Source organism: Phoenix dactylifera, unplaced genomic scaffold (assembly GCF_009389715.1).
Source record: "Phoenix dactylifera cultivar Barhee BC4 unplaced genomic scaffold, palm_55x_up_171113_PBpolish2nd_filt_p 000353F, whole genome shotgun sequence".
NCBI lineage: Eukaryota > Viridiplantae > Streptophyta > Magnoliopsida > Arecales > Arecaceae > Phoenix > Phoenix dactylifera.
In genome coordinates, this window is record NW_024067811.1 from 121923 (window position 1) to 148081 (window position 26159).

The 26159-nt window shown below is 38.8% G+C and overlaps 1 protein-coding gene across 1 annotated transcript in view; it reads left to right on the top strand.

Annotated features, from left to right (window-relative positions):
* Positions 1–26159, top strand: part of LOC103719837 (glycoprotein 3-alpha-L-fucosyltransferase A-like) — a 51582-nt gene that overhangs the window by 13213 nt on the left and 12210 nt on the right. Inside the window, exons 4-5 of the mRNA XM_039118463.1 lie at positions 5953–6057; positions 7276–7432. Coding sequence (XP_038974391.1) covers positions 5953–6057; positions 7276–7432 — 262 coding nt within the window. The remainder of the gene's footprint in view (positions 1–5952; positions 6058–7275; positions 7433–26159) is intronic.

Here is a 26159-nt window from a genome sequence, read left to right on the forward strand (position 1 = left end):
TTGGCGTATCAAGTATCGGTACGCCACCCATATCAAGTACCGGTACCGGTACCAAATGGGTATGGTACGATATGCTCCGTACCGTTCGGTTTTGGCCAGTACAACATACCATGCATTAGATCTATTAATGTGACAAAGGACATGAATGATGGAGTGGTTACTAATGTGAGAACTATTGGCGACGATATTGGTAAAATTTCATTTGTAATAGATTTACACCAAAGATATACTCTAAGTCCTTACTTTTTTGTGCTAGTTATATATGAGCATACTAAAAATATGTAAGTATGATGCTTTGGTACATGCTATCTACAGATGATATAATCTGAATGGATGAAACTAAGGTTTCTAGTATAATTTGAGAAAGTAGGTCTAAGATAATTAATGGAATGCAATTTTAATAAAATTAAAAATAGAGATGAAGGTGGAATGAAAATAGAGTCATGAAGTTATTCATAGTGATGTTTTTCGGTATTCAAAATCGATTATTTATGAGGAAGGGGGATCAAAGAGGATGGTATCAATATGATTAAAACAAGTTGGTAAAATGGAGAAAGGCTACTAGGATATTATGTGTTTGTATTACACTGCCAAGTTGAAAGAAAAATTTATGGTAAAGTGTATGACTAGCTTTGCTGTATGCTACAGAACGGTGAAAAGTTAGAAAATAATTATGCACAAGATGAGTATGGCTTAAATGAGTATTTTGAGATAGATGTCTAGTAATACAAAAGAAAGATAGTATAAGAAATAAATTTACTCGTAAAAAGGTAAAAATAATACTAGTTGAACAACTAGAAGATCGGATAATGAACAACTATTTCAATGTATATTTTTATTTGCTAGATGTAGCTCCCTACCCATCTGATAGTTTTACCTTTGCTCAATGATATTTATGTACTAATAGGCATTTGCTAGATCTGCTTGCTTGATCTGTTTCTAGGCAACCATCATCATGTGATAAAGGAAGCTCATCTATAGGTACCTTTCATGGTCCATGGTTCGAAGCATGGAGTATAAAGGCTTGATAGCCTTTACAGCCCTCTCAACCTACATCCAAAACTACTGGCTTGTCACCAAGCCCTCCACGTGGCTCCTCTCAGTGCCAGACCTTGCATATTTGCTCTTTTGCCACTCGTCACTAACAAACATCTGGTGCAAGCCTGCCTTTCTCTTAAGAAGGCTATCAAGTGTAATATTATTTGTTGCAAATCATGTAACATCTGGCCTCAATATTTCTCCTGTAGTGAGCTTCGTTATTAGAGCTTGAATCCATATGTGATTGTAGATAAATTTGGTGATGGACTGGGTTGTCTCGACGACCTGCCTGACCTAGTGAGTCATCCCAATATCCATCAGCATGAGGTCGATGCATTGTGCAACACATGGTGTTAAGAAAATGTGGGGCCGCCACTCCATCAACAACTCCCCAACAGCCTTATCCTATGGGCCATTATTAGTGACCACCTGCACGATGTTCTACTCTCCCAATGTGATCTATCAATAAGGTCTTTAGGAGCCATGCAACATTATCTCCTTGAAGAAGAGGTTTTTGGATGGCTTCTAGTTCATCCTAGATTCCTTTAAACTTCTTAATATAAGTGGACATAAAAGAGGGCAACAATCAAATAGCAAAATCTTAGCCACAAATCTGTCATTACTCTAAAATATATTTCACCAATATTTTTAAATATAAAATTATCAAATTCCTCATTATCATTGAAATGGAAAGCCTTTAGGGCAACTAAGTTTTCAATTTATGGACAATCACTAAAACCATATTAGATAAGAAATCTCTATCCCAAACTCTAAGAAGAATGCTAATTTAACATCTAGGAAAAGCAATTTATCTATCCATGTTCACAAAAAGACAAGTTTAAAAGAAATATTCTCATGTTGTGAATGATTCAATAGAAATACAAAAGTAAATCTTGCTCCAAGCAGCTTTCCTTTGCTTGATCATCTATCCATCTGAAGAAGCTACAAGAAGCCCTACCTCTATTCAATCTGTAATGGTAAGGAATAGGTAAGCTTTGTTGCCCAGTAGTAAGTAAACTGTCATAGCAAACCAAATAAAATAATGGTAGAAGATAGAAATTTTAATACTAAAATAGTTTATTTTCAAGAAGATTGTCATAGATGGCAAATTCTGTTACAAGAGATGCCGATTCTGATGAAAAGGTAAAGGGGTGAGCAAAATCTTAGACAAATTCCGCTGGTTGAAGAGCGAGGAGTTTATTCACGACGACCCGCTTGAGCTGGAACTGTTCTCTTTGATCTACCTTAAAAGCTTACAGAACGTCGACTTACATACAAAAAGTACTTGCTTTCCCGTAACGCAAACAAGGAGTTTCTTCTGAGACCCCTTGAACTGGACTGCCCCAAAATGGTACGGAGAAAAACATTCCTAGTCGGAGTGATAGTGGCAGTTATAGTTTCAGAAATGCTGATTATTTATTTGATATCAGGGATATTTGGAGTTTGATCTCTGATGACACTTTTTTAGTTAGGGATAGTAATGGTGACAGTTTTTCTGTATGTTTTGATATTGAAAATCTGATTTTTTAGATTGACAATGATAGTTCTTTTCTGAGTGAACTAGAAAGTTTTTTTTCTAGTTATTTAAATATAACAAAGAAAGTATTGGATTCACCTCAACCCTTTGAAAAGAAAACTCAATCTCAAAGAGTTTCCACAAAACTTACAAAACGTATTCTCTCTCGACGTCTATAAAATGGTTCTCAATGTTGTTCATGATCCATATTTCATAAGTAAATCAAGATGTTGTTGATAAACACAACCAACTTGTCTAAGAATGATTTGAAGACTCGACTCATTAAATACTTGAATGATGTTGGGGGTGTTAATCCATCCATAAGGCACAACTAAAAACTCATAATGGCCATATCAGGTTCATTAGGTTGTTTTAAGGACATCTTTGCATTTGGTCATGCAATACTAGTGCAAAGCCTTTTGCATAATGCTCAAACTGTGGCCAACATGTGATAAGCATGCTACTCTATAATATGTGTTACAGTGTCCAATGCTTGTAGAAATAAAGACAAGTTTCTCTTCTTTTGCACTTTTGGTGAACTATATTTCAAACTTAATGCACTTATGATGAGAGTCATAAAATAACGTACAAGGCTTCCTATATGTGATTTAATGCCTCATATAGCTTGACCATTGAGTCCGAAGGTGTATTTGGATGTTGGAGAGCCTTGCTTGAGGTGTGAAACAGGGAGAGCCTTAAATAAGAGCTTTTATTAATGGTCGCGCATCTAGGATATGGATTTGGTGTAAATGTTGCTTAATTGGACCTAAGAAATAATAGTTTCTAGCTGTTGTACTCTGTTGCCTAGTTTATGCTATCCCCTTTAGATTTAGACGAATATTTGAATTAAGTTATTGTTGGGTTGGGTTGTAAAAGAATGTTGTTAATGTACTTATGAAACATTTGATGGCCTAGATATGATAACTGATGACTATTTGAATTCTGAAATGTCATCGTTTGGACAATGTGAAGAACGAGATTATAAAATTGACTAACCACTTCATGAGAACCCTCGTATAAATAGAATTTCAACAGATAAAAGAAAAGAAAACATCTACAACAGCATGGCGCTTTCCTGGGTTAGAAGTTTCCTTCCTTAAGTATGAACCCAGATTGGGAAAGCAAAGAGATTATCTTCCCACAATTTCATGTCATTTGGGCCCCACAACCTAGTTTTGTTTGTAAAGTTGTTTCTTTTTTGTTATTTTATTCTATGGTATTTTTGAAGAGAAGTTTGAGTAGGATTTTTATTTTAGGAATTCTAGGAATCTGTAAGTATGGAAGTTTTTCTGAGTGTGGTGGTAGAATTAAGAGTGCGAGGCTATATCAAATTGCCATTCGCATTTAATGTGTGCTTTCCTGCAGAATTGAAATTCACAACTTCTTTCTTTTAAGAGGATTTGTTGGTCGGCCAAAGACTGATACTGATTTGAAGATACCATTGTAAGAATTTATTACTAGTTCATGACTGCTGAAGTGATTAAGGATGATCTTCATCTCTCTCTCTCTCTCTGTGTGTGTTTGTGTCTTTTCCTAGGCCCTTCCATCTCTTCAGTTTATCACTTTTTTTCGTGGTTATTTTGGCTGAGATTAAGATTTCAGAGGGAATTTGGTTCTATATGACACAGTTTTGTTAGTTGATTTTACTGATTCAGCAAACCATTTGATGTGAGTTCAGAATGGATTGTTTTAGTTTTGATATTATTATTTATTAGTCAAGTGACGAAGGTACTTTCTGGAATTAAATTTAAATTTCTAATTCTGCTTTTATTAAGGGATAAAGAACTCTGAAATGCTTATTAAAAAGGAAAAAAAAACCTCTGAAATTAGTTGCTTTATTTTTGTTCAGAAATCATTTTCAAACAATCAGCATCATTTTTGTACCCAAGTTTATATATTTCTCTGTCTTATGTAGAGGATAAGGATTGATTCGTGACAAGAAAACATCTAGTTTTAACATTCTTATGCTAAAATAAGTGTATAAATACGAACAACCACTCAAGGTTTCGGGGTTTCCCCTTCTTCTATCTATTCAATTCATTTGAAGACTTTTTTCTTTCTGTTTCTTTTTCGATGGAGGAAACTTCAATGCCTTAATTTTGAGAGTTTCTCATCTAGTTCTTAAATGGAAAGTAAGTATAGTTTTCATCATTTCCTGCTTGTGACATCAGTTAGCAAAGATATCTGACATGCTACAAGGATTGCAGATGGCTAAGATAAGAAGGTGTATAATCCTTAGTGTGAGAAAAATTGGTATTTCTCATTTATATCTACTACATCACCACTGTCATCATCAATAGTCATGCAGTTATCATTTTGGCAACATGAGTTTGGATACTTTCTATAATTAGCATAAAAAGAGTGCTGTGTGTGTACTTGTGGATCCAAAATATTTTGTACAATATTTTTTAGCAAACTAAATTGGTGTCTTCCTAAATCAAACACATATTTTTGCTCAATATTTTTTACTTTATAGTTGATAGAAGTTATTACATAGTTGGTAGTTGGTTTTTTGATACTTAATACTGTTGCTTGTTTGTTGTTCGTTTATCTTGGTTATTGATTGGTAACTTAATGATTTAGTGGCAATGGTTTCAAGCATGGTCTGACGAACCCGCCCGTACCCGGTACGCCGGAGCCGTGGAAACCGGTACGGGCCGAACCCAGCCGAAGCTGGGGAAGACGAAGAGAAGAAGAGAGAGAGAGGGAGGAGAGGCCTCTATTGCCCGCAGAGGGTCGCGGGGGGCCGGCGGAGGCCGGGGGGCGGCGGAGCCCGTGGGGGCCCGGCAGAGGCCGAGGCCGCGGCCGCGTCCCCTAAGAAATAGGGGACGCGGACGCGGCCTTGGCCTCCGCTGGCCCCTCGCGGCCCTCCGCAGGCGGCCTCTCCTCTCCTCCCTTCTTCCCTCTCCCGCTCGCTCTCTCGTTCTCTTTTTCTCCGGCTCGGGCGGAGAAGAGTATTTCGGTTCGATACTGGTTTAAACCGGAACCGTACCGGTCTAGTAGACGACCAGTACGCCTACCGGTATCGGTACGGCGAACCTTGGTTTCAAGATTCAAGCAAATGTGAAATAAAGTTTTTGAGCATTACTGGCAGTTATATCATCTTCAAATATTAAATAATAGTAATAGTACACTTTGCCATTGATTTTTTTTGCTTGACTCATTTATTTTTCTATTGTTTTCTCATTGTTTTCTGTTTCTTAATTCTTCATATAAATAAGTTTCCAATCCAAAAGTTGTTGAAATGTTTCATTTTGGTCATCAACGAAAAGTGATTTAGCAAATAAGTGTTTGAAGTTCGAATTGTCATCTCATTAGGCAAAATTTGTACTTTCTTGTGATTCCAGTTATATTGAAATGGTGCACCTACATGTAATGATATTGTTTTCTTAATGCAGTCGACAAAGTGGAAGCTTTAAAGCGGTATAAATTCAGCTTAGCTTTTGAAAATTCTAACGAGGAGGATTATGTTACAGAAAAATTCTTTCAGTCCCTTGTTGCAGGTATGCTTATTTGACTGGTGTAGTATTAGATTTACATAATACTCTTTTATCTATTTAATATTTCTGAATTTTATCTATTTAATATTTCTGAACTTGTGATAGTGAGTTGGATACTCTTTTATCTATTTAATATTTCTGAATTTTAATTGTGATTATTTTCCTAATACTCATAGCTATATGACCATATAATACTTAAGTATGACAATATGATACTTCTGTTCATGGTTGTAATTTTAGTGGTATGATTTGCATTTCCAAACAATTGAACTTAATATAAACTATTTTAAAACATATACTATCAAATTTTAGCTAAATTAGATGCTTCTAGACTATAGATCAAACAAAACACAATATGATACCACTAAAATTGTATATTTTGTATTGGGGTGGCAATGCGTTGGGTCCGGTCGAGTGCAAGTGGGGTCAAATAGCTATCACCTCGAAACCAACCTATTTATTGAACGAGTCAAAACTCTAAACCCAAACCCGACCTTTTTATTAAACAGGTAACATGACTGACCTGCATAAATTGTTTAATAAAAATGTCAGATCAGGTTAAGTAGGTAAAATATGTTTTAAATTGGTTAAACAAGTCTTAAATGATTTAAATGGGTTAAACAGGTCCGAAATTGGTGGGTCGTAATCATGTTGACCTGACTCAATTATTAAACAGGTTGGAGTGGGTTGACAGGTGAGGATTCTAAACTTGAACTTGAACCATTTGATAAAAGGGATAAGTTGGGTCGACCCGTTTACAACTTGGACCTATTTATGTTATCACCTTTGGCATTCGCCTTTCGCCTTGGGCTTGAAGACAATACTCTACGAGTTGTCCAAATCTTGCTTTTGCAGCCAGCCAGCCACCCCTGGTTTTGCATCCATTTGATGCATTGGTAAAAGACCTTAAAAATGCTTGTTTTTAGGTATTTTATATATCGTAGATTTTGATCAATGGTGTGGATATCCATTTTGAGAGTTTTATTACTTTTCTTCATTGGGAAGCATTTGATGCTAAATTCTCTCAAGAGCATTCTGCCCCAACTTTATCTTCATGTGTCTATTTTGTACGAATCACTTGAAAGTTGAGATTTTATTCAGTGTGCATAAACTAAATTGCTATTTTGGAATAATCTTGTGGGTGATTTTCCTGATTTTGCAAATTTATAGCTCAAATATTGCATTCACAAATTTTGTTGTATCCATGTTAACAATTTGCAGGAGCTGTTCCAGTTGTCGTTGGTGCTCCAAATATCCAGGATTTTGCTCCTTCCCCTGGTTCAATTTTGCATATTAGAGAACTCAATGATGTTGCTTCAGTTGCCCAAACAATGATACACCTTGCAACACATCCTGTTGCTTATAACCAAACTCTGAGGTAATCTCCTCAAATCTTTTCAAAATTACTACCTCTATCTCTAATATCCTGAGATAATAATTTTGCTCACCATTTTAAAGCGCTGGAAATACTTTCGAGCACATTTGCAATTTTTTATGCAGGGGCAGCTGATATTTTCTAGTGTTACATCCTTTTTTGCTTTTCTTTTTAAATAATTTACGAGAACTAAAGTAGATCATTTGAAAACACAAAATTCAAATGATATGTGAGTTTGTACTTGTATTATCAATGAAGTGATACTACCAAGATCCAATGGAATGGTGGAAGAATTAAAACTTGGGCAAAGAATTAAAATTCTGGAATTAGTATCTGAACAACATGAAAAATAATGATCTGGCTTATTAATATGGTAATGTATGTATATTAACTTCTATAAAGGGTTAAACATTTCAAGAGTCTAATTCTTCTTTATCTATTGGATTTAAATGGTAACTATCATTATATGCCTGTACTTTCTTATGTGCTGTATGTGCACGTGCGCACCACATGCATGTTAATTGTGTTGTTATTTGTGTATGTGTCTGCATGCTTATGTGTGTGAAGCATGCGCGCGTGTGTCTCACTTCAATATCTGAGGGTAAAGATAAAGCAAACAACCAGATGTTGCTTCTCTTTGTGCTATGTCGTTTTCTGTTAGTTATTGGTTGTCTCCATAAGAATTATAGTTATGATAAAGACCAGGAGAAAATTACATAACTTGTAATATATTTATGATGGATTGGTTCCAAATTTTGTCATAGATTTTTCATGATAAGGATTATTGCTTATTTGGCACAATTAATGACACATCCATATGACCCTATATTGTCTTATTCCTTCATCAGAATTTTTCTGTTTTTGCTCCCTTATTTATTTCTTGAAGAAAGAATCTGAAAACCTCTTTAGGCAATAACCTTCCTAGCACATGACCAAACTATCGCATTTGTTTTCTTGATAATGAATCTTATAAATGTGACACTTTTCTAGTGCAAAGGGTTTAGGATGCGGCTAGGTTATAGATATGGATTCAGAAATTCTGTTTTCAGATATTGATTAATAAATCCTCGAGTTGTTTGGAGTATATCTGAGTTATTGAGCGGCTTTTGCCTATTGGACTTGATGAAACATGAATTTTTGGTTGAGGATTCCCTTTGCTCTGTCTTCTTTCCTACATTTTGAAGGTGATCCTAGAAATGAGTCATGATTTTTTTCCTAAAAATTTGACTTGCTCCGTAATCCAATTTCACTAATTTCCATGCATCTTAGTTTCTGTTAGTTTTAGGGGATAGTAACTTTTTAATATTTAAGGTTAAGGAATGGGTGGGGTGGTTGTGGACTTGAATTGTTATGTTAGTGTGGCAACTGTAAAAATTATTAGGTTTCTGATGGAAATAACTCTAAGATATCCTGCTGGATTTAACAGAACCTGATCTCCTAGATGATGGAATGGACTCCTTGCACTTTTTGGATGGTATGCTCCTTATGTTGGGAACTCCTCTTCCATTCTCTCTTCTTTTTAGAAAAGGGAAGAAGTGGACAAGATCAGAATATTTTGGAATTGCAATTGCTGGCACAACATTGGAAAAAGCTAATCTCAAAGGTTCCTATCTTTTACTAGGTTATGACTCTTCTTGGTGTAATGCCTGTATATGTCTTAAAGAGCAAGTACATCATATGCAAGCTGACCTGTTTAACTTTGTCAGAATAAAAATTTAGCCTGTCATTCCAAAAATTCAGGCCACACCCAACTCCCTCCTCTCCAGTGCCCCATAAAAAAGAACAAAAGAAAAACAATGACACTGAAGAGTCAATCAGAAAGGTCTGGGATGTTTGCTTTAATGAAGCTGGAAAGTTTTGAACTTCACTAATTAACAAATGTAAAAGAGTCTCATATTAATCTTTGGGACCATGTGCTTGGAAAGGTTGTTTTTTTTCGGTCTTGTAAGGTCAATATAAAGCAGGGTTGAACTATCACATGCTGGCTTGGCGTTGGGATGATGACTATCATGCCATTACAGTCTTGCATGTCGATAAGGCACTAGTGCGGTTTGTATTTTGCATGCTATGCTGTGCTAGCCGGCAGTTAAATTCCTGATACAACGATCCGAATGTTGTCTCTGTTCAAATTGAATATTTGATTGCCCATGATTGCCTAAGTCACCATTCACCAATCTACTGTCCTAGTTTATGAAAATCAACCTCTTGCTTCCCTTAGCAGTAGAATTTAGCAAATCAATGTTTATCTAAATCAAAACTTGTCTTTGGCTGCATGTGATTAACTATCAGCTGATTTTGCTGATAATTTTCCATACAGTAGTGGCTTGTGGGGTTAATCTAGCTACCATGGATTGAGTGTCACATGTTTGTTCCTGTTAACTCAACCAAAGAAATATTGGAAGATTATCTTATTCATAATCAGATTAATCTACTAATTGAACAACTTAGATGGGAGGTTATATCATATGGATATACCGTCAATACAATGTAGAAGTCTAAGTGCACATCTTTGTCATCTTTGGAATCCATTTCTTGCTGTGACCACAGGATGACAATAGGTAGGTCATGATTGGCTTTGTAAATTTTTGAAGTTTTGGCCTTCTATATATTCAGAGGAGAGAGGACGTTTGGAATCAAAGTATTAGTTATGAGGTGAATGGATTGACAGGAGTTTAGGGGGATTTTGCAGTGAAAAATCCATTTAATTATTAAATATGCAGAAAAGGGTACCTTTTCTCTTCAGATCCTGTTTTAATTTTTGCTAGACCATTGTATCATTACTTATGTCAACATTTTGCATTGCATTATGTATGCATCAATTAATAAGATGTGTGTATTAACTAAGGCAAAATTCATATGATGATTAATGGTCCAATAATGTCCAAGACAGATCATATCTGCAAAAATAGATAAGATAAATAATTGCATTCATTTTATGCAAGTAGTCAAATAGGTTGTTTTTTTAAAATTTCCAATAGGGATTACTTTAGATACACTTCAACATAAATTGTTGGTGTGAGAAGAGAGAGCTTTTTGTGCATATGTCCATGCATTTGCATGTGTATACACTAACCATGCATGAGAGGACCATAGATCATTAGAGTCAAGGACCATGGTTGGCATAATGTTGTTTATGCCAATATATAAATTTTTAAACAATATTGTGAGTGATTAACTTAGAGGCGGGCTTCATTGCAATGGAAATAGCCTCTCCGCATGTGGGGAAGGCTATATATATCTGACCCTCCCATTTATTTGTGAGAGATTAACTTAGCCAACATCAGTGATTTATTCTCTTTCTGACACAATCACCTGCTCATGTTGCCTGATAATTGCTAGATTTTGATGACTTCGTTGCTGGTTGGTGTTGAAAAGTTCATTGGCCTTTAAAATAACCTCATTTTTGTTGGACTTCTTGGTTGTTCCAAATCTGGTGATTGATCATTAGGATCATTGGTTAGGTGCTGGTATAGCTAGATTCAAGGTAGAATGTTTATGAGCAGTAACTGGTATCTTTGTGCATCTTTAACTCCTTTCTTTTTTTGTAATTTCTCCAGCAGTGACCATCATCTTGGTTACAATTTCCCTGTTTTTATGGCGATTTCCCTTTTCTTGCTTTTATTCTGTGGGGTAGAATCTACTAACTCACCTATTATCATAAGGAAGCAGATGTACCCTCTTTCATCTAATTTGGCCTTATTTTACTTTTTTCCCCTGGATCTTCCACACTAAATGATCTTATTCCTCTAATCTGTGATCCCACTCTATCTTATAAGGTTAGAAAAACTTGATATGAGTGCAAACCTGAACCAATACATATTGGTAATTTCTGTTGTAACCTGGTTTTGGTCCAGTATTTATTAAAAGTGTTCAAACATTACCTATATTTAAGAAAATAAAAGCAAAAGAATTGGAAGAGGAAAGGAAAAAATTCAGAAACTGTACAAACAAAAAAATATGTTGCATGCTAGCTGATTACGTTTTTATGAATATATCATGTGAATTCTCTCTAAATGACAAAGTAGCATGAACCATATTTGCTGGTATGGAAAAGGTGGGACCGTTAATTGAAAATAGGTAGTGACAACTAGTTTAGTTCTCAAAATAGTGGGAATATTTGGGATTTGCAAGTAAAACTTCTGGCTTTCTATGGCGAACACAATTAAGATACTATTACTGGTGTCTTATTGATGCATGTAGCCTCTCTCGCTGCCTTGGTTTATAGCATTCTTACATCCAACTAATGTGAACTCAGCTCGTATTTTGCTTGGGGCCAATAGGGGCAGGGCCTTCATTATTGGTAAGGCGTGGTCATGCTATGTGAAGGCAATCCTTCATGTAATGTCTTTAGGTGTTTATAGATATTTGTCCTTGGTTTCTGATTTTTTTCAATTTAAAACAAATATAGTTTTTAATATGGCCTTTTTGAAAACATTGACATACACCTTCACTACTTGAGAATACTTGAGTACACTAGGATACACTTGAAAAGACTTAAATGAATTGGAATTTGAAAACAATTTGTACAATGAACTTAATATCAATTTATGTAACCAATTAATATAATTGGGCATGGACTCAATAAGCAATTAGCCCACTAGCTAAGGGTTCGCTTGGACCAACTACTATACGTGCTGGTCAAAGGTCCACTGATGTGCAAACCATTCTAGCTGTGGGCTAGAGTTCACTGAAACCAACTATTATGCCCTTGGTTAATGATTTGCTAAAACCAACTCTTATACCTGCTGATTAAGAGTTGACTAGCTGACTAGAAGGTTCAATGTCATATAATAGGCATAAGAATTTTCATTATTAAGAAACATAATAGTTAAGAACAATACTTCTGATAATAACATATAATTCAATAATATGCTTGACTGTCATAGCACTAGTTCTGGTGGAGATGACATAGCTGGAGTCTAATAAATGTAGATGTCACTAAATCATTCAAAACACATGGGAAAAGTTTCCAAAATGAAACTGAATGGATATTTAGAAGAGAATTGAAAATAATACAAGATATGAGCATTTACATATTAAAAAAAAATCAGATTTTTATTTCCCCATTATAAACAAATGTTGAAATTCAATGTCTTTAAGACGATTCATAATTCAATAGGAATGAGGATTTTAAAACTGATATTGAACAAGGGATGGGAGGAACAAAATCGAATATCCACTATGTGAGGACACTTTCTGCGGATTTCCAAGTTAGAAGCTTCACACTACAACTTTCTCCTTTTGTTCTACCTGATTGCTGCTTTTATTTTTTTATTCTTTCTTCACTCATTCTTTATTCTATAGGTGGCTAGAATTTTTAAGATTTATGAATAATAATAGGAGGCCAGCATCTATGTAGTTATAGATGTTTTGTAAACGTCTGCTGAACTAGCATCGGATGCTAGTTGGTGATTGATACAGTATGGTACTAGTTCGGTATTGTATTGAGTGTCGATACACTGTGGCGGACCAAGTCTGTACTATTATACCATTTTGTTTTTCCATTTTTCATGTTTCATTTTTTTTGTTTTTTAGTCTTAAGAGATTATGATTGTGGTTGTTTACAATTATGATGCTACTTTGGTAGTTTTTTCATGTCCTGTTAGTCTTAAAGACAATATGACTGATTAGTGAAAGCAATTGTAATATAATTGAGTGCACGTGTATATATACTTGAATATACATATATCAGATGAATTTGAAGTACAAAATACGTACTTACATCTGATTCCTTGTGAAGTGTCTATGTCACTTGAAGACATCAAGATTTTAGTCATAGTCTAGGATTGAGATCTGACTCCAACCTAGATACTTTGCCCACCCCTACATTCTATAATCTAAGCCTCCTAGACAGCCATCTTGATAATGATCCAATGTCTAGTTCTAGGTTGGCCATCCCATTCGAGAGAAGATCGAGGTAGTGAATTCTGACTCGTAATTTGGCTAAGGCCATGGAAGATAGTAGCCAATCGAATATAATACCTTAGATGAAGGATATGATATGAGTTATCCAATAGCTTACCATATATGTACTTTGGGCCAGGAGGATCTACAACCTGACCGACTTTCTAAACGGTGTTGATAATAAGCTGGTAATACGTGTCGCCCATAGCATTGGTGGGGATGTGGCTAAAATGAAAATAGGAAATAGTTGCCCATAACATGTTATTTTTCTTGTCTTTTATAAGCATAGCATCAATCCCTTGCTACTTAGAATCTCTAATAGGAAAGGCATGGAGATTTTACATCATGAATAGTGTGGCCCCTTTTGGTATATCCCTGGATTTATTCTTTTTCACTGCTGAAGGTCCCAAAAATGGATGCATTCTACTGCCATCTTTTTCTACAATCTCTTTTATCGATTGGCTCTTTCTATAGCCTAGATCTATCCTAGTAGACCTGGAACAAGGATAGAATCTGACTCAAATTATGAGGGCCCAAATTGAGCCTTATACTTGACAACCTTCCTTTTCCATCGATCATTTCGTCTCTTCCATATGGCAACTTGAATCTGCAGCTCCATGTCATCTGGATTTGACACTTCATTGCTCTCTGTATCCTTGGAGTGATATGAAGGTGGCTCAGTTGCCTGATGTTTGATTTTTGCTCTTTTCTCCACATTTTGTGCTTGCTCTCATTTAAAATCGATGAAGTATTTTTGAACGTATGGTGGATCTCTTGTGGATATTTCTACAAGCAGCCATGTTGGGAGAATTATCGGCCAAAAATTACTTCAACCACATCACCCCTCTCCCCTCCACTCCACATTGCACCACTTGCACCTCTAGTGGTGCTACCTTGGAATCATCGCCCCATGCTCTTAATCTATGTCAAGCTCCATTTTTTTCTTCTTTCTTGGATATATTTTGCAAGTTTAAGGAGCATGTCATGTATTTTTTAGTAAAATTAATAATTATTTAAAACTTCTATAATTACATTGAAATGAATAAAAGGTAGAATTATTTCAGAGAATACTTTTGTATTATCCATTCATGATACTAACTTTTCATAAATTTTAATAATTTATAAATATTTTTAATTATAAATTTACTTTTAATTATAAAATATCTAGAAAATTAATTTTAATTTGAATTAGTGTAGCACCATATTAGGGGTACTGCATATATTTTTCAGCCCATGCAAGGTATGCGGTACCGACGTACCGGTGGGCATCGGTACCGGTACGGTGCCGAACCAAACCGAACCGAACCGGTACTGTACCGATGGGGCTAAAAACCAAAAAAAAATTGGAGCCGGTATGGACTGGTCGGTTCGGGCCGGTACCGAGTCGGTTTGGGTCGGTACCGGGCCGGTATGCGTCGGTACCGGTCGGTACGGGCCGGTACAGTTCGGTACCGAAATATGTAGCTGTACCGTACCGGTAGGGTCCGGTACTGGTATGTACCGGCCGGTATGGCAGACCATGAGCCCATGGGTATGCATTAATTGTCATTTATTTTAAAATTTATTTAAATTTGGGCTTAGGTATGCGTAGCCATGATCATGTCCAAATTTAAATGAATTGCTATCAAATTGAGATAGCAAGTAGCATGTATACCTCAAACATGCTATTGATGTTGAAATTTTTTGAACATTAATTTGTATATATATATATCAATCAAAAATATATTTTTTGATCTAAAAAATTATCTGATGAATGAAAAAAATATGATTTGGAATTGTGTAGATCATCCTTAAATTTACAACATTTCATGAAATCATGCGAAAATGCAAAATTTTGGTATGATCTTCCCTCATTTTCCCTTTTTTTGCCTATTTTAGGCTTCAAAAAGAAAAAAACGAAACTTAGGAGATGGAAGGGAATATGGTGTTTTACTTGCTAAGAGTTGGATTTCGGATGAAATCCATGAAGATTGGTCCTTGTCTAGCTTTAAATGGTGTGGGAGGGTTGGGAAGGTTCGGGAAACCTTCTTAGGGCGTCGCATCAATTATTGAGGGTGAACTGGTCCGAACTATTTTGAACCAAGTAGAAATGTGCAATTCTGCTTTGGGTTGGTTTAGGTTGTGTTTGAGGCCTGTCCTGACCGAGAGGCCGCCCCATCCATGATCTTGCTTGAATGGTTTGGTATGCCCTAAACTTGGCAGTTTGGGGTAGGGCGATGAACCTTGGTTTGTGAGCATCAGATGTTTAGCCAACAGGATATGGTAGTCGGATGTCAAGCTAAGGGTTCAGCTAGGTGGCTGATTGGTAAGGCATGAGGTGGCTGTTGGAAATAGTGATAATCATGATGTGCCAATCCTAGAGCAAGTATGAGGTGGCAATTTAGTGGCTAAGCATGAGGTGAAAACTAATTAGAAAAATGTATGAGATGGCTATGAGCAATGCAAGCATTAGGTGGCAGCTAATATTTCATGGTTGCTTGCTAAGAAAGCATGATGTGACAGCTCAAGAAACAAGCACAAGATGGCACAAGTCTTGGAAAACTTATAAATTTAACCTTGAACTCTTCAAGTTTATATTTAGGACCTTTTTATCAACTTTTTAGTTCTCAATATCTCCTATGTATTCCAAAGATAACCTTCATAAATCTCTTTACTTTCAAATAGGCTATATGCATGCCCATTGCTGAAAGCTATTGTTTATGTAACTCTATGATATCAATAATCATTATTAAGGTGTTACAGAATTACGTTCTTACATCTCATGTTTTTCCTTTCTCTAGTTTGTTTTTAGAATTGGAAAATGGAACTGAATTCACTTGCAAAAATGTGTTTTGTAGGAAATAATGTTTTATAAATTAAATTTTATTTCCTATTAGATACATACTAAACTTTAACTGCTGAGAACTTGTAATGTTACAAAACAATTGTTCTTTTCCTCGATTCCTTTTTCTTTCTTCTTTATTTTTCTCTTTCCAATTCTATGCGTTGGTTGTGTTCCATGATCTGCAATTACTGTTGCATGTGGCTAATTTTAGAGGAGGATGAGGACAAAGAAGAAAAATAAGAGAATTGCTGCATGTTTTGTCATAGGATCAATTTCTTTAAGGGTCAAGGCTGCTTGTGTAATGAATGAGGATTAGTTGCTGTCTTCTACTATCCAAGATAATTTGTGGGAGGTTGATAAACGTTGAATTCCTTTCTAAGTCCTCTAAGCTGACCATAATTGTCACTTAGCAACTAGTTTCCCTTCTAAAGTTGAAAAATCTGATCATATTTTTCATAAAAAAATATTCTTTTGAAGAGTACTTTCTCATGTGATTCCATCTCCTTTGCTGTGTTATAAAACATAGTGCTGCTAATGGTGGGTGCCATGCTATTTGATGCAGTTGGGGTGGGTTGCTGTAATTTTTTTTTCTCTTGATGATGGTGGCTGAATCTTTTCTTCTTTTTTTTTCTCTTTCTTTTTTGTTCTTTTTTCTCTGGTGATAGCAATGGAGGCTAGGGCTTCACATGGATGGAAGGGAGAAGGAAGATGGGATGGAAGATGGTTTAATTGGACCTAGAGATTGTTGACCAATTGGTGAATTGCGGCTTGAATTGTAGTTGGCAGCTAGACTTGGTTTGGAACCAAAATCAGATGGGGTTAGGACGTGGAAAGGGATTTATGGCTGAGGATTAGGAGTCCTAACTAGATTAGGATTTTAATCAGGCTTAGGCGTGGCAAGGGAAAGGGTTGGTGGCATGGGATTTAGGATATGGATGAGGATGTAGTGCGTGATGGAATAAGAATACCAATAAGAAGGAACTCTTGTGATGTGGCGTGATCAAAGAAGAGGATGGATGGCGTGGCTGATTAGGAGGAATCCTAGATGGACTAGGACTCTAAGGGTTATGGCAAAGTGGCATGTAATTGGTAGGGATAACTATGGAAAATTGAGGAAGAGTCTCACCTCCTCAAAACCCAAACCTAGCGGAAGAAGGAAGAGTCTCACCCCCTTCTCACGCTAACCTTGGCATCTCACCAAGCAAGAGGGATCTCTCCTCACCGTGGAAACTCACAAGAGGTTCTGAAAATTTTCTCAAAATAATTCTCTGATTATTACATTCATCAAACCTCCTATTCTATAGGGAGGGAGGTTGGCAAAGATAAGAATTACAACCAGAATTTTATTGGACTCCTAACCACATAGGGACTCTTTTAAAATTTAAATCTCCTAATTGACCTCAAACACCTTGCCACCTAAGCCTAGAAACCCATGAATTCTCATCTTGGGCATGCGGATTGGAACCTAAGAAGAGAGGTTTCAGCCGCACGCTATGATTCCTACTCTAAGTGGGAATCCCTCCATGCCGCATGAGACCAAGTCCAAATTTCTTAGGACTCCCATATGACATGCGGCCACTCCTAATTAATCAAAGACCCATTCAACGCCTTAGACTCAATCTAATTAGGCGCCGAAAATGCTAATCCAATGTGATTTAAATCACTTGTTACATGGACTCAATCTCACCACAACTTGGACTCTAAATTTTTCTCACAAGACTAGACTCAATATTTAAATCACTTATTACATGGACTCAATCTCACCACAACTTGGACTCTAAGTTTTTCTCAATACTCCACACACCTATTGAAGCAAATCAAAAGGTCTTTAAAGCACTCCACCGTAGGATGAACTCCATGTGATGGGTTGAGATTTCTTATTGACCATGTCAAGACTCCACAATTGGATGATATCTTCTACTATCCCTACACGTGATGCAAAGGTCTTCATGCTGAATTCTTTCACATTGGAAATCCTTCTCAAAGGGGAATCCTCAAGGGGCGCCACATCAAAAGATTAGGAAACAAGGATCCCTAAAAATCGGCAAGGGTTGATCATCACATGAAGAGTCCTTGCACCAAGACTTCTCTTCAAAAATTCTTCACGCCATCTGATTTCTTTCCTTCCTTCACGTGAAGTCCTCTTCATGGACTCTTGAGCCTCCTAATCTTTAGCCAAGGATTGCCACATGGCACTCAATTACAAAGACTCCATCTTAAACATATAGACTCAATCCTCTCACACAAGGACTCAATTGAAGACTCAGTTCAACAAACTTACAACTCATTTTAGGACTCAATTATAAACATAAATTAGCAAATTACAAACCCAAAATAAAAGGACTCAATGTGATCTAATAGATCAAAATAAAATAGACTCAATCCAATGTAATTTAGTGCTGGAAATCATGAACCCAATATGTTTCGGGCGCACCCAAGCAAGGATCCAAACTTGACGTACGTCCATCATGACTTGGGCTCGTGTTCCTGCATCACTATTCCATAAGAAGATCACAACTTGGGAAATGTCTCTTTGCCATTGTCATTTTGTCACTTCTAGATGGACGATTATCAGTGATATAATCATGTTTTCTTTAGCTTTTAAGAAAACTTCTCCAGCTTTGCCCCATTACAAATAATTTTTGGCTCCATATAGCTTCATAGATGTCATTTGCACACCAGGAATATCATTCATATAAGCTCCAAGTTTAACATCTCCAGCCATAACAATGAAAAAGGAATCAATAGTCAAAACTCGGCTGTATTTAAATCCATGGGCAATAGCTAGAATGGATTACAACTCAAGTATGACCAAAATTGAGCTCAGGAACACTTGAAACAAGGAAACAATATGCAGGTTCTCACAAGTCGATAATCAGATATAATATGCAGGTTTCTGCATTGCAAGACAGCAACATGATGTTCACATATTGGAAGGAAAACAATATATCCTTAGAATTTGACTGACCTGATATAGCATCTGAATAGTATGAGTACTCCTTAACAGAGATCGAACACCAATAATTACCTTCAGATCCTTCTTTCTACAGCATCACGTGCTTCGTATGAATAAAGAAGGCCATGATCATGATCCCGCACATTGAAAGAACTACAGCAGCAAGATCAATAAGCTCTCTTATTGCAGATATATGACTTGATACCCACTTCTGGGGATTACACAACATGAATGAGACCGATGCTAACCTGCCTTTAGTACAATGTCACAAAATCAGAAATCGGCAAGAAGACAAGAAATCTGTAAAGAAGAGGGAGACGAAGGTAGAGAGAAGAGTTGGAAGGGAGAGACAGAAGATATGGGAGATGAAGGTGTCACGCCCGAACCCGAGGCGCGGCAGACGCCGCACGCCCGCACGGCGGGCCGCACAGGCGTGCAAGGCATCGGATCATATCAAAGCAAATACAGATGTTCAAAAATGACATAATTATTTAAATTTATTCAAAAGCAGTCTTACAAAATTTCAAAATAACATTTGCTAACATAATTCAAATGTCCAAACTAATCTAAATGAAATGCCAATAACTGATGGAATCATCGGAACATCTAACGCACTCCCCAATCCCGTGCGATCAAGCCTCTGGATCTGAAAAACAGAGAAAATAAAATAATGAGCTACACTAGCCCAGTAAGCAACAAAATATCCCAAAGTGGGGTCGGAGCATATCAGGTTAAAATACAGGATAATGACTGGAATAAATCATAAATAACATCGTTTTACTATTTTCAAAACTTATTATCATTTTTCCAAAAACTCTGATACTAGAATTTCAACATAATAGGCTATGGCCACGTAACCCAGTGGCATGGGTTGCACAAGGTGCCAAATCCACTATTTTTATCCACCGATGGCAGCCGGTGTTGCACAAAAGTGCCAAATCCACTATTGTTATCCACCGATGGCAGCCGGTGTTGCACAAAAGTGCCAAATCCACTATATTTACCCACCGATGGCAGCCGGTGTCGAAACCGGTTCCTCACAGATTACAAGTCGACAGGTCCAACGTGTAATCCTCATTGGCGGGGCCAGAACAGATCAGATCATAGCCATGCTGGAATGCATATATATAAAAACAGATTTCATAAATTGTACAGTCATATTTCACGGCTTTCAGAGCATATAACATGATTTTCAAATAAAAGTTAACATGTCAGACCCATTTTACTAAATACAAAACATATTTTAAAATTTAATCCAGTAATAATTATTTTACCAAATAATTTAGAAAAATGCACTTTGAAGCATTAAGTTACTTACCTCTTCTCGCTTAATCCCTACTTCAGATAGGCGGATCAGGTTCACTTGTTTAAATTTAATTAATTCCTTGTTAATTTCAGAACTAAGCAAAATCCAAAACGAATACTATTGGACACGGCCCAACAGGGCCCAGAGGTGGCCCATAATGGGCAGGGCCTGATAGGGCCCATATCGGACACGGCCCAATGGGCCCGCATAGACCCAGCTAAATAGGGCCCCCAAGGTTGGTTTCTAATTGGTTCATTTATGCAATAAAAATTTGTTGCAGAGACTAATACTTAATTACAGGGTACTGTTCTATAATAAAACTTGAGTAAAGGGACCAAACAAATATATTTGAGGGCCTTTATGTAATAAATCTTTCTTATAGGGATCAAACATAATTTACAGAAGGTTCTTTTATGCAATAATATACTATTAAGGGCTTAACTGTAAAATTGCATTTATTGGCTAAACGGGTTCGGGTTTCGGGTTTCGGGCTTCGGGTCTAAACTGGGTTTCGGATTTCGGGTTTCGGGTCTGAACTGGATTTCGAGTTTCGGGTTTTCTTCTCTTTTTTTTTGTTTCGGGTTTCGGGTTCGAACCGGGCCCAAGTTGGGCCCGCAGTGAATAGGGCCCGTGAACAGGGCCCTTCTTCTTCCCCAAACCCCCACGAATAGGGAAAGAAGAAGAAGAGGAAGAAGGGACCGGCTGGGGGGGTCAGCCTAGGCGGCCAGGAGCTGTTGCCCGGTCGACGGCCGGCCGACTGCAGTAGCGGCCGGCGGCTGCTACAGCGACGGGTGTCGAAGGAAAACCGAATGATCTCGGTTTGGGGCCAAAGCAAAGGAAGAAAATCAAGCATGTTATTTGGCATGGAATCAAGGGCAAAAGAGGAGGGAAGCTCACCGGCGGTCGACGGAGGTGGCGGATCTCGGCCGAGGGAGGCTCGGTCCGATGTCAAGCGGCGGCGGCGATGGCACTTTCCGAAGAGGAAGGAGATCTCGAAACAGGGGAGGCTTGAGTGGTGGTGGTGGTTGGCCGAGGCAGCTCACCGGCGACTTGGGAAGTGGAAGGAGAGGAAGAGGAGAGGGAGGAGAGGAAGAAAAGGGGACTCGGCGGTGGCCCTAGGGAAGGAGAGATGGGGGTTTTATCTCCCCATCATAACGGCCCTCCGCCGCGAAAATCGCGGCGGTCGAGCGCGATCCGCGGCCGTGATCGGCCGTGGTGTGACCGGAGGGGGGGTGCCGCGGGATGCCCGCGGCGCCCTTGCCCCATTTGTCCCCGGAGGAGCCGGAGAGGATCGCAATCGCGATCCTCTATTCCGGTCCTCCCAAAAATAGGAACGGGGCTGCAGCCCCATATCTCATAGAAGGGCTGCTGTCCTTCATTTCAGCTGGAAAATTCTCCAAGTCAGCTTCCAACCAACTTCAAGGTGAATTTGATTGCACGCCATCATGGTTTTTATCATATTGTGTTGGTGTTATTTGGTCTGAATTAGACAGCCTTTGATTATAATTTTCCCGTTAGTGATTCGTAAATCATCATGAATTAGCTAAAATGGGAAGATTAATATTTTTTGAGATTAAAAGGGCTGCAAAATATCTCTTAGAAACCCACGAGACCTTTGGAGTACATAACTTATTTAAGAAACAATAGGGACATCAATGATTTTTTAGCTATTCAGCGATTTCCATTTTGGTATGTTCTTAGGTTTGTTCCCCTTTACTAAATTAGGGCATTATTGCCTAAGTACCTATGCTTTAATCGTGTACCGCAATCATTCGCAAAAGTCCCATAAATATAGCCACCATTTGTATGGTTCAAAATATGATGTTACTACAATACCATCTATATTAGCATTTGTATCTATACTTTAATTAACAACTAAACTAAAATGCATTGTCACCAAAGAAAAGAGCAAACTAAAATGCTTTGACATGTATAAAGAAATCCATTGTAATGCTAATGAATAGGGGCAAATTGGTGTTTCCATTGGTTAGCAATCTTGATGTTCATGCATAGTTATATTAAGTAAACGCTAGATGTGGTCATTAATAGAGAAATAATTTATCATTAGCATACAAGTCTATTAGTCCTAAGGCAAGGCATTAATGTTGGTTCCAAGTTGGATTTCGGATTTCGGGTTTCGGGTCTGAACTGGATTTCGAGTTTCGGGTTTTCTTCTCTTTTTTTTTGTTTCGGGTTTCGGGTTCGAACCGGGCCCAAGTTGGGCCCGCAGTGAATAGGGCCCGTGAACAGGGCCCTTCTTCTTCCCCAAACCCCCACGAATAGGGAAAGAAGAAGAAGAGGAAGAAGGGACCGGCTGGGGGGGTCAGCCTAGGCGGCCAGGAGCTGTTGCCCGGTCGACGGCCGGCCGACTGCAGTAGCGGCCGGCGGCTGCTACAGCGACGGGTGTCGAAGGAAAACCGAATGATCTCGGTTTGGGGCCAAAGCAAAGGAAGAAAATCAAGCATGTTATTTGGCATGGAATCAAGGGCAAAAGAGGAGGGAAGCTCACCGGCGGTCGACGGAGGTGGCGGATCTCGGCCGAGGGAGGCTCGGTCCGACGTCAAGCAGCGGCGGCGATGGCACTTTCCGAAGAGGAAGGAGATCTCGAAACAGGGGAGGCTTGAGTGGTGGTGGTGGTTGGCCGAGGCAGCTCACCGGCGACTTGGGAAGTGGGAGCAGAGGAAGGAGAGGAAGAGGAGAGGGAGGAGAGGAAGAAAAGGGGACTCGGCGGTGGCCCTAGGGAAGGAGAGATGGGGGTTTTATCTCCCCATCATAACGGCCCTCCGCCGCGAAAATCGCGGCGGTCGAGCGCGATCCGCGGCCGTGATCGGCCGCGGTGTGACCGGAGGGGGGTGCCGCGGGATACCCGCGGCGCCCTTGCCCCATTTGTCCCCGGAGGAGCCGGAGAGGATCGCAATCGCGATCCTCTGTTCCGGTCCTCCCAAAAATAGGAACGGGGTTGAAGTCGGCTGGGGCTGCCGACTTCAGCCCCATATCTCACATTCTCTCCCCCTTAGAAAAATTTCGTCTTATCCCCAGCTAACTTCAGCCCCATATCTCACATTCTCTCCCCCCTAGAAAAATTTCGTCCTCGAAATTTAACATACCTTAGCTTGCAAAAAGGCCCGGATATGTTTCCTTCATCTCGTCCTCCAGTTCCCATATAGCCTCACTTTCTGAGTGATTGTTCGACTAGATCTTAACATAAGGAATTATGCACCTCCTCAACACATGTTCCTTTCTATCAACCACACGTATTGGCTGCCTAACGTGCATAGCAGAGAACTCGAGGGAAAGTATAGGCACCACTACCTACGAAGCTAAATTTAATGTATCCAGGGATCTGATATTTTATCCGCTTTTCATGGCAGTTAATAGTAGCAAAGTGTGACGCTAACCAGTCCATACCAAGAATTATGTCAAAGTCATACATATCTATAACTATCAAATCAGCAGGCAAGTCTCTACCTACTATCTGAACCGGACAAGTCTTAGCAGACCTGATTACCAATCATCCCACTTCCGGCAGGGGTGTTAACATGTAAATCATACTCTAACGGCACGCAAGGTAGGTCATGTTTTCGCACAAATATCCATGACACAATGAATGTGCAGCACTAGAATCAAACAGTATATAAGCATAAACAGAAGCAACCGGTAGTGTACTTGACACCACAGTATTGGATGCCTGAGCATCCTGCTGAGTCAGTGCATAAATACTGTGCGGTCTCCCTCCTATCTGCTGCTTAGGAGAAGAAGGCTGAGCAAACTGAACTGGAGCAGGAGAACCTGCACTTGCTGGGTTCTTGTAGCTTGAGGCCTCTGATCTGATTGTGATACTTGCCGATTGCGAGGGCACTCTGCTATCTTATGACCCTGTTGGCCACATCTGAAACATGCGCCAGATAATCGTCTACAGAGTTTTCTGTCTTATGGGCACCACCACATGCTTCACATTTAGACTAGTCTTGTTGAATAGTCTTTCCATAAGATCCCTGCTTTTCTGATTGCCCAGACCTATTACGAGATTTTGCTGTCCTACTAGAATTCTGTCCACTATGAGTATCATCATCTCTGCTCCTCTTCTTTTGTATTCTATCTTTTGAATCTTGTATTTCCTTCCAGACAATTTCCATATTCTTGGCCCTATCTACCAGGTCATCATAGTTGGTTGAGTGCACTACGGCCAAACCCTGACGTAATTAAGGCTTCAATCCTTCTTCAAATCTCCTCATCCGGGACTCTGCATCTATGACGAGGGTGGGAGCAAACTGAGCTAACCTGTCAAACTCTGCCTCATACTCATCCACGGTCATAGTTCTTTGAGACAGATTTAGAAATTCTCTCTCTAGCTTCCTAAAGCGACTTGAAGGGAAATACTTGGAGTAGAAGGCTGTGCGAAACCTCTGCTAGGTACGTGCCTCCTGCTCGGGTGCCAATGTGCGCTCCACAGACATCCACCAATGATGAGCTCGGTCTTGAAGCATATAGGTGGCAAATCTGACCTTCTCTTTATCGGTGCACTCCATTGCTCTGAAGGCTTTCTCCATTTCATCTATCCAGGCTTCGGCCTCTTGAGGACTAGTGGTGCCTTTAAAAGCCGAAGGAGCCATTCTCTTGAATTCAGCTATACTCCTTCTTTGCTCCGGAGGATCAACGACTTGCTGGATTGGTTGCTGAGGTTGTTGCCTCTGTTGGCGTACTAACCCAACGACCTCCTCAATCAGTTCGAGCACCCGGGTTTGATTTCCGGCGACAGCTTCCGGAGTCATTGTTGATTGACCCTGGGGCCCTGAGCTTTGTGAAGCCTCGTCCTCTTGGTTAGCAGGGACTCTTCTCCGAGAGCCCCTAACCATCCGATTTAGACTACGGACACGGCGAGGCGGCATTCTGATTCAGTGAAAATATATAAATGTCATTAAAATCATCGAAACAGAATAACACAAAATAATTAGCAAAAGCAAATAAACCTTATCCCGTTGTTTAGTTCCTACCCATCTCTCAACCTTTTCGACGAATCCTAGGAATCCTAAAACTTAGGCTCAAATATGACTGTTTCTCTTATGATCCCTAGTAATCTTAAACCTGAGCTCTGATACCACCAAATCTGTCACGCCCCGAGCCCGAGGCGCGGCAGACGCCGCACGCCCGCACGGTGGGCCGCACAGGCGTGCAAGGCATCGGATCATATCAAAGCAAATATAGATGTTCAAAACTGACATAATTATTTAAATTTATTCAAAAGCAGTCTTACAAAATTTCAAAATAACATTTGCTAACATAATTCAAATGTCCAAACTAATCTAACTGAAATGCCAATAATTGATGGAATCATCGGAACATCTAACGCACTTCCCAATCCCGTGCGATCAAGCCTCTGGATCTGAAAAACAGAGAAAATAAAATAATGAGCTACACTAGCCCGGTAAGCAACAAAATATCCCAAAGTAGGGTCGGAGCATATCAAGTCAAAATACAGGATAATGACTGGAATAAATCATAAATCACATCGTTTTACTATTTTCAAAACTTATTATCATTTTTCCAAAAACTATGATACTAGAATTTCAACATAATAGGCTACGGCCACGTAACCCAGTGGCATGGGTTGCACAAGGTGCCAAATCCACTGTTTTTATCCACCGATGGCAGCTGATGTTGCACAAAAGTGCCAAATCTACTATTTTTATCCGCCGATGGCAGCCGGTGTTGCACAAAAGTACCAAATCCACTATATTTA